Raw genomic sequence first — 15,162 nt, forward strand, 5'->3', positions numbered from 1 at the left:
GTGCAGATAGGACCTTCTTGGTGCCATTTGTCCCTACTCTGAGCCTGGGTATTAGTTGACACATAATGTCTGTTCCCCGCAAAGTGGCTTTTTCAGTCAGGACAGGGTGCAACAGGAGACCTGCCACGGGGAAGAACGGTTTAGTGGCCCATGCACATCTGGGAAGTGTGGTGAGCTGCTAACATCTACCTCGATGTTAAAGTGAATGCCACTCTGACTGCCTAGATGTATGGGGAGATGGGATGTATGAGATGTATTGTGATGTATTTGAAAGCTTTTACAGTGAATTACCTTGCAGTATGTGATGAGGTTTGCTGCTTGGGAAAGGGTGTTGACATGTCTGAAAGTTTTCTAAGCTTCCCCCCGCCCTTAATGCAAAGGAATTAATGTGCCAAGGACAATGTTAGAGTAGCATCAGAGACTCAGTACTGAAAGAAATCTGGAAGTATAAGTCATTATTGCTGAATGTAATACAGTATATTGTATATACTGGAATTTTGAAAAAATACAATGTTCACTGCCTGAAATATCCTCAGCCCTGCAGGTATCTTTCTGTCAAAAAAGGAAATTCTGTGATGTTGTAATTGCTGTGGTAATGAAATCCCTTGTGTTTTCCAAATGGATCTGGGTCACGTGTACCATAGGGTTCTTGTAATTAATGTCTTTGTTTTTAGGGACAAACAGATTAAGGTTACGTTTGAGTTGACAGGTTTTTATTCAGTCAATTTTAAACCCAAATAAAATGAGAATGTTTTGTGTAACACAGCCATATAACAATTTTTAAGAGAAAGGAAACTTGTCTGAGGTCTCTTAAAAAGCATATTGTAAGCCTGTGGGAGGCTTTTTGGTCAGAAATAATTTGTTACCTCTGTGCTGTGGGAAAATAAAGATGGGGCATGACTGAGTCAGAGGATCATTTTCCTTTTCATATTCATATTAAGAAACTAAATGCTAAAGAAGTCTTTGATCCTAGGAAGACATTTCATGTCAGCCAGCAAGGTTGAACATGACTCTCTGTGTTAACCGAGCGCAAGTCGGAGCGAACCGGGGTGAGCCTCTGGCTGCCGGGTGCTGGACGTGCTGTGTGCCGGGCGCTGATGGAGGGCTTGGGGCAGCACCTTGTGCAACGGACCAGCAGTCAGCACAGCTTGCGTTTGGGGTCAAAACCCTGCCTCTGCCTCCCGCTAGTACATACCATCATTTAACTCACTGCCTGCTAATAGCAGAGGCATAGCGGGCAATTTGAGGAGAAAAAGCAGTGATCCCATTGTCTTCTCCAGGAGTGACCAAGTTCAATGAGAGATTTGCACCCTCTTTGCCTGCTTGTCCTCCCCGGAGCAGCCTCTGCCTTTCCTCTCCCTCCTCCTTCCCCACTTTGGTGGTGGTGGGGGCTTCCCGCTGGAAATGCTGCATGTGCTGCTGGATCACCACCAAGTGCTGACAGCCAGAGATCAGCTTTTTATGTTCACCCTGAAACCGGGGTATTGTAGCCCATCTGGTTTACTCCTGCTGTCCCGGACGGTGGCTATATTCATCCTTTAATTACCGTAATGCTAGTTGAGTTTTATTTTAGTTGGGAGTGCACAAAAGCCCTAACTGCTAGGGCCTGTTTGGCTGCTGCTTAAAACGTTTTGTGATGGCTAGAGCTTCGTCTCTGCAGTGCTGTTGGCATTTGTGCTCTGAAAACAGAGAGGGAACGACGTTTTCCTGGCTGTTTCTGTGACTTGAGAATCTCATCAGCAAATAAATTCTGACTTTGTTTCTGTTGGTCAGGTAATCTTATATGCGCCCTTTGGGCAGTTGGAAGGTGATAAGCAAGACTTTGAGGCTGAGGAGGAATTTCCTAGAAGATCTTTTTGGGCACCCAGAGAAATCCTGTTGTATGGGTCAGCAAATGGGCACATCTGCTCACCAGGCGCCTCTCCAGGAGTTATACTTTGACGCATGTTGCTGCCATACAAAGCAAGATACAGCATCTTAAAACACATACTAACACTTGCTGGTTAGGGCCCAGGTCACAGGATATAGAAGAATGTTTTATATTTTCTTACTTCTTTTCTTACTTATGAGCTAAACCATTCTGTTGTCCTCGATTTGTTTAGAAAACAATAAATTAGATTTTCTTCTTCTGACCACTTTCATTTTTAGTGCACAAGGCTAAGAATTGACCTCTTCCACAAGGTAAGCTGCTTGAGGCCTCACCTGTGTTGGATGGGATATTGCCAGATAAAAACAAAGTTTGGAGGAAGAGCTGCTGTGTCAGCAGAAAGCTGATTGTTTCCTTTCAGACAGCGCTAATCTAATCTCCGGCCTGGTGTTGCAGATCACCATGCTGCCAGGAATGATATGCAGTAACAGAAAAATAAAACTGAATGTTCTATAGGGAACGTCACAGTAAGTCCTAAACTATTTTTCGGGGTTACCATGCATGGTTAGGCCACTGCTGCTCTACCCTAGAGCTGGTTGATCTTCAATGGCAAAATAGAAAAAACCATTTCAAACAGAGGTAAACATTTTTATTCTCTCTATAAAAGGAATACACAGAGACAAGCAGTCTAAACAGTGTGAGGCAGTAGTAACGATTTTCATATCTGCAGTTAAAATGCTCACTTGGAAAGTGCTAAAGTTGTCCAGATTTATATAAAGGATAAAATGGAAGTGAGTAAGAAAGACTGAAAATAATGAAGGGGAAATACTACACTGCAATGTCACAATTAGTCAAATGTGCATTTATGGAAAAATCTGAGATGCTCTCATAGCATTTGTATCTGTATATGAACTTCTCCTAAGTGGCTGTATAACTTTCCTATCGGCAGAAGGCCTTTTCTGGTGCTGGCATGTATTTCTGAAAATCAGGCTCTGCTTTTCACTTCTTCATTGCAGACAGCTCACTCACAAGATAGGTAGTTTCCTTTTTCTTTCATTAATTTGTGTGCTTGGAGGAGGCCATGCTGGGCCCCAAAAGCATGTTCCTTCCTGCTGTGGCGTTTCTGGCTGGAAAGGATCTATTGACTGAGCTATTTCAGGTTCTTCTGCCTCTGCTTTCTCCCCACACAGAGAAATAAGGAGAGAACATACCTGAGTTGAGGCAGATTTCAAGGCTGCCTGCCTTGACCGGTGACAAGGTGATTGGGGATGGAGATGCTGAGCAGGTAGCGTGGGCCAGGTGGATGAGTCGTCGCCGGGCTGCTGTGGGAGACGGACCAGCCTTGCTCTGCAGTGAGACTGGTGGTCTTGCATGAGCTGGAAACCACTAAGGTCGGAAGAAGGCCAAGTCCTCGAAGAGAGAGGGGGAAAGTATTTTGGGGAGGAAAGAAGGTGAGGGCAAGAAAGTGCTGAGAATTATTTAAGAAATAATGGAGGATGTCTGGCTGCCCTTGTGCGCTGGAGAGAGAGCTGGGCTGGCAAACCTGTGCCAGTGAAGAAGCTGAGAAATGGGTAACCTGTCATGCAGGTTACCTAAGAAACGTAGGTCCGTGCCTGAACTAGAAACACTACAGTGATTTCCTGCTCTCATGACACATGAGCTATTTTAGGTCTGTGATAAGATGCTTGTTTTCAAGACTAGCTTGATTTTGGTATTGGTTCAAGAGTAAAAATTGTTTTTTCAGGGTAAAAGGCCTGTGAGTATATTTTCATGTATACTTTCTGCACCCCCTTACCTTGTAAATTGCTTTGGGTCTCAGTGGGATTTAAAGTGCTATGTCAGTTTAAGATATTCTTATTTTTTTCTTTACAGATACATATGTATTTATAATATGACAGATCTATTTAGGAGCTTAAATGTCAGTGCAAGTTCTGAGCAGACAGTTATTTCTTTCTGATTTGTGCCAGGCTGGAAAATTTTTAGAAATCGGTGTGGTTTCAGGGTAGAGAATTTGAAGAAATCTCATTATATTATATAAAATAAAACCTTACAGGTATTCCCCTCTAATCAGAGCAAAGTTCTGAAGAATTCAAAAGCTGTCACTGCTTGGAATGGCAGGAAATAATCAAACCTTTTCATTTTTAAAGGTTAGGAAGATTATTCAGCACCTATCAGCTTATCCAGGCTCAGTTTAAAATTGCAATTTACGTACATGGACAGTATGCTTGATCTAAAAACCTATTTGCTGATGAGTGTGGCCTTCATGTCGGTGAAAGTCTCACTGCTGTCGGTAGGATCACATCTGGATAGAGTTTGTAGCATCTTTTTATGCGTTTGTATTTTCTTTGGTACTCCAGACTTTTGGAGAGGATCAGCTTTAAGTTGAACTGAGGTTCACTTAAGGTAGAAAATACAGCTAAGATAAAACATGTTGCACAGCTTGTAGAAAACGATTTTATCTTATCATGGAAACATTTAGCAGAGCTTAGATACCTCACTGCTGGGAGCTGTAGAAAAACCTGAGAACTGACAGAGTAGAGTTTATTGTGTTAATTAGAAGGTGGTGCAGTGTTAGTGAGAAAATGTATTTTGGGTTTAGCATTTTCTTTAGTTTTTTATCATGCCTTAGAGTGGTTTTCAGGTACTTTGGATGCTTAATTTGAGATGCCGTACATGGAAACCTGCATTATATGAAAATCAAGCCCTTTTCCTTTCATGATACTGATGATTGACTTGGTAAATGGGACAACAACAATTAATTTTGAAAAACAGATAACTGCCATTAGACCAATCTGGTGTTAATAGTCCTTCTATTTTATCTTTATGTAGCAGAGTGGTTTTAATGATAGAAGTATTCCTGCGCAGAAACAAAAACTACAGACTCACTCCTTCACTGTTGTTACAGCACTCTACTTGCTGCTATAGTATTTTATATCAGATAATGTATTTTTAAATTACAATAGAAATGACCTTTTGTTTTTCATTCCCTCATGTGGGATGGCCTAAGGATATTCTAACAGTGTTAAGGCAGTAAAGCTCACAGGCAGATTTTCTAACCAAATACTTGTGCACAGCTGCATAACATAAAATCATTCCTTCCAATTTCTGAATGTTAAATGTTTGTTATATGAAAGTTACTGCTGTTCTTGTCTGGCTTTAACAAGGTTTGGGGTTTTCTGTTTGGCACAAATATTGTTGCTTTTCAGTTTTATAATCATGCTGCCCTTAGCTGTAACAATTATACAGCTTGAGTGCAAGCAAAGGTAGATTAGACTGCCAAGATATGTGTATTTTCATAACAGTCAGCTCATATTTTACAAATACAGTGCATATTATCCTTTACTTAAAACATTTATTTGTAAATCAAAGTGATGCATGTGTTGCCTATAAATAGACTATAGCCCCCCCAAAAAAATCAACTAATGGGGCAAGAATAGTCTTCTGGGACTGAACCCATTATTTTTACTTAAAGGTTTTGCCTTTTTATCCATGTGACATTACAGTGCTTAAGGGATCATGTTACCATGTTTCTGGAATGAATCTACTTGCACTGCTTTAATTAAAAAATATCATGGTAGGAATGAATAACCATTGGTGCATCTGTTGCTGGTGATTTTCTTTCACTGACAATATAGTGTGGGCAGCTGAAGACCTCTCTACGGTTGTGAGGTGCTCTGTCAGATCCCCAGAACGTTGGAGCACATCTGCAGGGCCTTTCAAGGATCAAACAAACAATCTTCTTGGCAATGGCAGTGTGACCCAAGTGCTGCCTCAATAACAGCAAAAAACTGAATTTATAACACCAAGGCAGGCTATAAGGACTGCACCCTCTTTGTATGTAGCAGTAAAATACAAGATAAAAAAATCAAGCGAAATGGTAGTTCAGCCAGGGTGGACAGCATGCTGGGGTGGATCTGGGAAGCTTCAGTGCAAAAGTTTACCAGTTAAACTAGAAAGCATCTAATTTTGCTAAGCTCTGACTTAGAGGTATTTTGACTGTAGATAGGAGAGATGGACTAAAGCAAGTATTCAGAGAAAGTTTGCTTATGCTAAGGGGAGGCAAAACAAAAGAACGAACAGGTTCCTAGATGGTCCTTTAATGTAACCTCATAATAACATGTAGAAATTAAGGTTAGGTTGAATGCAGCAGATATTAGCAATGTGAACAGACATGTGCAAACGCAGCTGAGAAATGAATGCGTCAGTGAGAAGAGACTGCTTTTTCTCAACTATGGACCTTTTGACATCGTGAGTACTGAATAACTCCCAGCAGTTTCACGACAGATAAGCACAGCATCTTGCAGAAAGCTTCAGCCCCTTGCAGGATCAGAATTAAAGCTGGGATTATGTGGTCAGAAGTGTGAAATAGTGATTTGGAGATGAAGTTAGTGACAGGGCCCTGAGCTCAAAATGTCAGATCAATTGTCAGCAATTCACAAGCGAGACAGAACTTAAAAAAAATTCTCAAAGTTTTCTATTTGAGAGTTAAAATTTGTGATTAGGTGTATGCTTTTAGTACCTGCTGACTCCTTCAAAGTAGAGTTTTGTACTCAGTATGAAAGAAACGCTCCTCTTCTGCAAAATATTTCAGTAGTACTTACATGCTGTGATACTGTTTTAAGAGTTATTACTTAATTGTTGTCCAGAAGAAGAAAAAGCTAAGGGCAGGAATGAGTTGGGTGCAAACTGGTTTATTGGAGTATAAATTGAGATCAAATATCTTTTCAGTGTAATTTAAAAGCGAACTTTCAAGTATATACATAATAAAACAATACATGTCCCTCCTTTGTATGTCTTTAGTGTTTTGGCTTCTGATCTGTGTGTGTTTGCCATCTTGCGAATGGTTTTATATAGCTTTTATTCTGTCAGTCTTCAAAACATACCCTTTTTTGTTTTTCATTTCAAGTAAGGAGGAGGGAACTTCACAACTGTTCTCTACTCCACTGGTAAAAGTAACTGTAGAATCTAGGTGCAGTATTTATCTCAATAAATCTGCAACAGCTTCTGCAGGCTTATTTCTGTTCTAAAATGCTTCTAATACATCCTTAAGATTTGTCGTTGTTCTTTCAGATACTGATGAATACAGACCACCTGTTTGGAAATCTTACTGTAAGTATATCCACTGATTTTTTTTCAAATCTGAGCTGAAAAAGTTTCAGTTCAGTGCTTCAAAGTAATCATAATTCTTCTTCTCATTAGAATATCAATTTAAGAGGTATCAAAAGTAAAAAGGTTCATTATTATCTAGAGACAGTTGCAGTCATTTATCGTCAAAGCCAAATGGATGCAGATTTTTCTAAGGGCTAGACTGTGCGCACCTTACTAGCGTGAGTGGCTCCTGGGGCTCGTGGGGCTGCCTTATGTTGGTTTGCCTGCGTAGACTGGGGCTTGCGTAAACTCTGCTGTTGCCTTACAGTTACTATCACTTGGATACTGCTAGGGCTCGTATGATTTGCTAACATATGTCACTAGAGTTGAGACTAGAGCCGATTGCAAAGAATTCAAAATAAATAGTTTTTCCTCAGAATTTGCTGATGCAGTAAAATAAGAGCATTTTTTTGACGTGGAGTGCCGATGAAATCACAAGGTGATTTTCTGAAGTCCCCCTAGAAGGGCCTGGTTTCCTACCAGCCTGCCTGCCTTGGCTGTGCAGCTCTCCTGGGGGCCTGCCCTAGCTCTGCGGAAGCTGGACTTGCAGGTGTCCTTAGTCAAGTACGCAGGGCAACAGCCCAGACACACTGCGCTGCGATCAGAGCTCAATTCCTTTCCACTGAGAATTTCACAATTTTTCTTTTTTCATTCCTAACTTTAAATAAATAAATAAATATGAGGTACAAACATTTCCATGTAACAGGATAATCTTTCTTCAGCAGTGCTGGTGGAGGTTCCAGGAGGCTGAAGAAAATGCATGTATGAAAAGGCACCGTAGTAAAGTATCGTAGTTTCCCACAGTGTCCCGCCTGTAAACTCCATTTCTTTGTCTGTAAATAGAGAAGGTAAGGGCAGGTGCTAGACGTCTTGAGGTTTCAAAAAAGCGGGAAAGAGGTCTTCTGCTAAAAGCAGATTTCGAAAGCAGAATGTTTGTTTGTTTAACACACAGCACTTGGCGGCATGTCAAACCTACGTTTACTTTTTCTTTTGTATGTATTCTGGAGGCTTGGTGTCCTGAGGCTGGCTCAAGGTGTTTACTCAAGCAACGTTTTGCATGATGAAAGTATTGTTCCCTATAGGTTGGAGAGAGCTAACATCCGAGAGAGTTCAGTTCTTTCAAAAAGGAACGGGAGGTTCTTTTCAATCAGAGATTTTAGTTTGGTCTTAACAGCTTGGTGTTCTGCGTTAAAAGGAGCGTAAGCAAGCAGATGAGATTTTTTTCAGTCAGCTAAAAATATGTAGTAGAATTAAAATGGGCATTGGCAAAAGAGCTTTTCCACCACCTAAATCACCCTTCTGCTGAGGTCTCATGGAGTTTAGTTGCTTTTGTTCTGTCCCTGCTGTTGCCAATCTCACATGTTTATCAGTCACAGTTAGGCCTGAACAGTCATAAACAAGCCTTGATATTGGTTTTGATTTTTGGTTTCTGAATTTTGATTTGTTAAAGTGAAAAGTTAAACGTTCAAGATCTTCTATGCAACTTTGAGGATTAAAATACTTTTGTAAATAAGAGCGCATCTCGTGAGAAGTTTCATGGAGATGATACTTAAGTAAATAATCAAGTACTGTGAAATTTGTAATAAAAATTGCAGGAGTTGACAAAACTGCATAGGTCTCAAAAGTCTAGGAATGTTGCAGTCTCTTAAATGCATTTTATGTTAAGTGAAAAAAATAAAGGCAGCAAGTTTTAAAAAAAAAAGTTTGAATTTGTCTGTCTTCAGTATTTTGTTTAGAGTCGGAACGATTTTTAACAATTGCCAACGTATACAGTTGGTGAGATGGTTGGGACCTTAGTCCGTCTGCGAATTAGTGGCAAAGCCTGTCTGTGCCTTTTGAATCATAATTTATTGCATCAGGAGCTTGTCATATGCCACATCAGTTGCTTAATATTAAAGCAGTTGCACACACAATGATTGGAACAAGCTTTTGTTTTACAGAGGATGGCTAAAAGATAAAATTGATACACTTTCACTCCCTGGTATTAAAAATCATTAATCATGACTGCAGCATGTTTATGTGCTTGTTACTGACTTCTGTGTGTTTTGCTTTCAGTTGTAAGCATTAATATTGAACCACAGTGCTGAACATCTGTGAACTCAGGGAGCACTGCCTCTGTTCAGCTTATTTTTTGCCGTAATCTATAATCTTTATATGCTCTTTATGCCCCATTGGCAGCTTGTCAGGACCAGAAGGCATAGGTGTGCGCAAATGCGTTGTGCGCCCGGTCTCCTACGCCATCATGGTTCACCATGGTGTGCCTTTTTCATAATTTAGAATTAAGTGCACAATCATAGAGTTCGATTATGTTTCTGTCTCGTGATGGATGAAGAGGAATGTCTTGTTTGACTGCCTTGGCAACAGTTGCAGCAAGGAAGCTGGTGTTGAACAGTTTGAACTGCAAACATCAATCATGGGAGGAGGATAGGGAGCCTGTTCTGTGATGTAACTGTGCTTCTGAGTGGAAAGGGAGAAAAGGTACTGTCTGTTGAAGAGTTTCTTCCAGAAAATCTTTTCAGCCTTGCTTGAAGTCAGGTGGGAAACAATTTGTGATTTTTTAGCCCGTTTGTGCAGAGCGTGCTGATTGTGGTTCTCCAGTGCTCTATTATGACATCCAGAGATATCCCTACTCACTTTGTGATTTTTTTTTTCATTTTGAACTTGACTGCAGTTCTCAAAATTGGACATGGACAAGGACTAGTGCCATCAAATAGGACTTTTATAATGGAAGCTAGAGAATCTGCATGCCAGGCAAATAAATGGTCTTGCTATGTTTGAAATGAAGCTTGCTGTTTTATATATTAATGTGCTATTTTTCATCACTCGCAAAAAACATTTTTGTAATACCAGTACAGAATTATACCCATTGATTTTTAGTAACAGCAACGTAAAATGTTGATGTTTTTGTTTGGAGCAAAGGAAGTGAATTTTTCCAGCCAATCCTATGTTTGCCATATCATCAGGCATTTTGCCACTTTCTCCATTCTCATGTAATTTAGAATGTTAATACAATATTTGTGGGTGGAAGACTTGTGATCAAATGACAAGCATAATGAAATCAAATCTTATTGGGTAAATTAATGTATAGTCTTGTTGTCTGAAGGAGATGACAGCGTTTGTTATCAGACCTCGGTGTTAGTACTAATGACAGAAAGATAATTTCCAGCATACTATTCAGATATTAAATTAGTATTGACAGCCTCATTTTGAAGGTGAATTGCCAAACCAGACTCCTTTTGTGGAAGAAGTTGAGAGTCCTCTGGTAGTACATTATTATGTCAGCATATTAGTACCATTAAATTTATAACTGGCTTTTAAGAGTTATTTTGGCCTGATGGGGCTTTTTTTTAAGAAAAAAAAAAAAGGGGGGGGGGGGAGGTTGGAAGATATTAGTAAGGCCCCACAACTTGAGCCTTACCTGTTTGACCCTGCTACTCAACGCCTAATGTCTTTAGATCTGCAAATGCAAAGGCCATTTTTTTCTTTATTCAAAAAGGTTAGTGTTGAGTAGTGGCAAAAGCAGAGGGCTTGAATCTGCAAAGTTCTGAGTGATTCCTGTAAAGTTTCTACAGATTTCTGGTGACTGAAAGTGTGCCTAACGTAGTAGGATGAGACTCCAGCTGATTACTGAAGAAAGTCTGACAGCTGCATGATTTGACATATAATAACATTTAATTTTCTGTTTATCCTGATTTCTTTTCCGATCTGCGTGAGTGAAGCTTGCCTACCCTTACCCAGTGACTCTCTATCACTTGGGCCCTGCATAAAATCTTGCAAGAAATCTTGTGGTTTTTTTTTTTTTTAAACAGCAAATTTCAATGTTAAAATGCCTGATGTATACAGTGATTCTGTATTAATAAGAATTTAACTTCTGCCTTCTCTCAGTGTATCAATTGCAACAGGAAGCTCCTCATCCTAGAAGGATAACCTGCACTCGTGAGGTAGGTATCATAAAGATTCAATGTTTTATACAGTCCTTGAATTCCAAGTCTATACTTAAATGTTGTACAACTCAAACAACTGTTATGTGGGAGACTTGGCACTGCGATTGATGGTGCCTGGAAATCCGTTTAATCTAAAAATAGAATTAAGACGCATTTTGAATATGATGTGTATACCTGAGAATCATTTACTGGTTTTTGATTCTTAAATAACTGGAAACATGTTTTTTTCTGCACCTAGAAATTCACAGAAGCAAGAGCAGAGCTGTGCAGAGGAAATATGCATCTGTTCTTACATGTGTTGCTGCTAAATGCATGCAATAAATCAGCAGATAGAAAGCTGAAACCTCTTCTCATTGTTACTTGATCCGTAGTAGTTTGGCTTATTAATCCTAGTAACTAAGCTATGCAAAGCCACCGCTTTTAAGATTCCAGGCAATAGCGATGGGATCCTGTCGATACGCAGTGATACAAAAGCTGAGATCTGCTCACGGGGTCACTTGTTGGGACAGGCCCAGAGCTGCTCATGCGCCTTCGGCAGCGTTGCAGAAGAGTAGCACCTCTTCAGAACTGTGGTGGCTTTTAACAGATACCAAACGTCCATACCAGCAAGTTTGTGCTCATACCTGCATCTGTCTTGCAGCTTCAGTTGGGAACTTGGGAAAGATCAATTTCAATTTCAAAAATGCTGAAATGTTAGGTTTGACTTGTTAAACAATATTACAAAACACAGCTCATACTGAATAACCACTGGAGGTTATTAAATTGTTGCAATAAAATATAATCATTTTTATCACGTGCTAAGAGAAAGGAAATTAATCTTTGAAATATGTTAGTCATTTTGACATAGTATTAAATACAGGGGGACGTAGTACTTCCAGGAACATTGATAGCTTCCAGTTTAGTTCACGAAGAGGTTTACTTTACCGAATTAAACAGGCGTTTTGCTGTCTTCATTTCAAATGCCTAATTGTGATTCTACCAAGTAGTCTGTCAACTCCTAGGATAAAAAGTAGAGGTTTTATGGAAGTGAAATATTTCATTTAGGGGAAACACTCGTAGAACTAGTGCATTATTCTTTCATATAGCTACATCCTGCTCAACTGCACGGAGCTTTAGCTGTATCTTTTATAAAAATACAAATTTATCAAATTAACAAAAGACGACACAAGAACAACGTGGCAAAAAGATTCCTTTTTAACCAGTGTTGCCACTGCTAATGAGCCTCCATGCAAAGGGAGGTTCTTCAGGTTGTTGTGCAGAGATCTTACATGCATCTGGTAAGGTGGGACAGAGATTTGAGGAACAGATTTATAGAAGACCAGACTTGAACTATGAAAAAAAAAAAAAGCTTTTCCAGGTTTTGATTCACATTGCAATGTTATTAGCAGGGTCCTTTTCCATTCTGTGTTCTCTGTGTTAGGATTTTTCAGTACATTATTATGCAAAATATCTGAAGTCTTGTAGGATCTTAGTTTTCTAATGCATGTTCATAACTAAAGAGTATGAATGTCCACTGCAAGCAGTAAGACTCTTTCCAGTTCAAGAATAATAAGCTAGCCTTCCTGGCATGCATGGAGATTTTCCCATAGACTTCAGTGGGATTATTCATTTCCCAGAGAAGTCCATTCAAGTGTTTTGTTGGATCTGATTAAGCCTTACCTAACAGTTGTGCAGAATGGGGGTGGACCCCACGCCATCTGGAACCTTGCACAATATTAGGAGGAGCATCATTTTCTCTTGGTGTTTCTCTTTTCTTCTTCTTTTTCCTTGTCTTACTGCGTGTAGTGTCCTTCCCCTCCTGCTTTTTCCTCTTGGACTGTTTATTCAGGAAGTAGAAGGATGATCTCTGAGAGAAAAATTATTACAAAAACCTTGACAGAAAATAGAGTGCTAAGACCACTGGCTTTCTCACCAGTTCTGTGTGTTCTGTCTGTCCTCATATACACACCTCTCCACTGTTGTTTGTAAGCTCTTCGGAGCAATTTGAGCATGCAACAAAACAGGCATATAGAGCAGTTAGGAAGTGACAGTGTCCTGTGTGGCTCACTTGAACAGTAACCTACCTTTGTATTCAAAGTTATGCATGTGCTTACCTGGATGGGACGAGTTTTTTTACACTCTTCCTCCAATGTATTATGTTTACTCTTCCTAAGTGCTGTTAAATAGCTGCTTTTTTCTCCCTCTCCAAAGATCTTTCACAGGTGGGAGAAGTGCTACTGTGTGTGTGGGTATATGTCTATATGCACCTTGTAAGATACTTAAAGGATTTTTGGTAACCTTCTGACAGTGTTCACTGTGAGGTGCTGACGTTATGACTATGCAATCACTGCAGTCTTTTATTTGAGGAATCTTATCTCACAGCGCCCTGCTGTTGTTTACTCATGCAATGACAGACCTTCTTATAATGTGTGTTCATAAAGTTGCCTGGCTCCTGTGGTGATGAGCATTTCTTCAATTAGAAGTTTTGGAAGCCACAAGTTTGACTGTTTTAATTCTGACAGGATTAGAAGCTTAATTTTTCTATACACCTTTCAGTTTCTTAAAGAAAGAAAAAAGCTAAAGAAATATAAGAACTGGGAAAATACCAGTACCATTAAGGAAGTCTTACAGCAGCTAAAGTAATGGTTGTAACAATTGTGCATGTAGATATGAACAATGCATATGTCCAACCTATTCAGGGAGAAACTGTAAAATGACTGAAGAGGTCCAGCATATTGAATATATATGATCTATTGGCATTACATCTCATACTAGTGTGACTGCGGAGAGGTCTTTTGGCGTCTTTATGCCTGAAGTGATGAGAAGTCTGAAGCATAATTTATACCAAGTTCTCTTCCATATTTCTCAGAATAATATTAGCTTATCAAGTTGAATAAGCAGAGATGTATATACAGTATCTGAATATTAAAAAGGTCTCCTGTCTCTGGAGTGATGGAAGTCCTTCAGGTATTGACCAGTCCCAGATTACTTTATTTTCAGAATCAAACAAGTTACCTATTCGTGCCAGGCAAATGTAAAAGCCTCTCTGTAAAGCTTCTTCATATACAGCTCATCCTGACCGCTATAGCTTTCTCATCTTCATTATCACTGAGTTTTATCACTATTATAAAATTTTGTTAGCTATTATACAGGTGGCAAATTGAAAAGTTAGACTGTTTGGGGGAGAAAAATCTGTTAGAATCAATGGGGGTGACTCAAGAGACTGTACAAAGTGCCGGGGGAGGGAAGAAAGAAGAAAGACATTTTGATTTTAATATAGTTTGATCCCAGCCGTTGAATTGCAGAGTAAATCTACGTCTGCACCACAAACACTATTGTAAAGACAGAAATAAAATCTGCAATTTTTAGAAATTAATAAGAATTGAGCTAAATAAAACAGCCCTATGTAAGAATCAGTCATTTGCAGATACTTAACTGCAGAACAGAACATATTAAAAGCACATTTTCTTAAAGAATCCATTTATCAAAACATACAGCTCTTTGAAGCTTGTATTAACTAATAAAGGTAAAATTGAAATAATACATTATCATTGTGCATTTTTGTGCTTCTACATTAATTTCATTATAATACAGTTAAAAGTGTTTTTCATTATAAGCATTGAACATTGTATGCAGCTGAGCCAAATCTGAAGTGAAAATACATTCAGTGAGCAGCAACGTGTTTAACCTTCCTCTGTGGTCTCAGCCTCTGCTGCTAGTGTTGAGCTTTGTGATCTGCTCTTTCTCGGCTGGGTTTCTATTAGCAGCCGTGCGTGAGTCAGTGGGGAGCAGAATCTTTTCCTAAGTGGTTGAATTATTCAGCTGTATAAACAAATTCATAAATATTAGGAGGAGAATTTTGGTCCAGAGAACATCAAAGAGGTCAGTGGGAGGGAATAACATGTAATTCTGTAATGTATTAGCACATAGATTATTCCTCTTGTATTATTGTATTCCAGTTGTTGAAATAAGCAAGAGTGAGTGATGATGAGAGGAAAAAGCACTTGTTAAACAATAATTGGAAATTACATCATAAAAACTCAACCTTTTATTTAAGGTGTAAAGACACGTGTTATACAATAGCTGATAGTCAGAGATGCAGCCAACAGAATGACCTACTTAACCTGAAAATGCTTCTCAAATACAGACAACTCAAGTTTCCACTCTGTTACTCCATTTTCATATCAGAGTAGCACTCAGATCAGTGGAGTTACAGTCAGACAA

The 15,162-nt window shown here is 39.3% G+C and overlaps 1 protein-coding gene across 3 annotated transcripts in view; it reads left to right on the forward strand.

Annotated features, from left to right (window-relative positions):
- CHN1 (chimerin 1) overlaps nt 1-15,162 on the forward strand; it is a 115,353-nt gene that overhangs the window by 25,244 nt on the left and 74,947 nt on the right. For all 3 annotated transcript variants that reach the window (XM_068948514.1, XM_068948513.1, XM_068948515.1), the window contains 2 exons: nt 6,938-6,976; nt 10,901-10,956. In XM_068948514.1, coding sequence (XP_068804615.1) covers nt 6,938-6,976; nt 10,901-10,956 — 95 coding nt within the window. The remainder of the gene's footprint in view (nt 1-6,937; nt 6,977-10,900; nt 10,957-15,162) is intronic.

This window comes from Struthio camelus, chromosome 6 (genome assembly GCF_040807025.1).
Source record: "Struthio camelus isolate bStrCam1 chromosome 6, bStrCam1.hap1, whole genome shotgun sequence".
In the NCBI taxonomy this organism is placed as follows: Eukaryota; Metazoa; Chordata; class Aves; order Struthioniformes; family Struthionidae; genus Struthio; species Struthio camelus.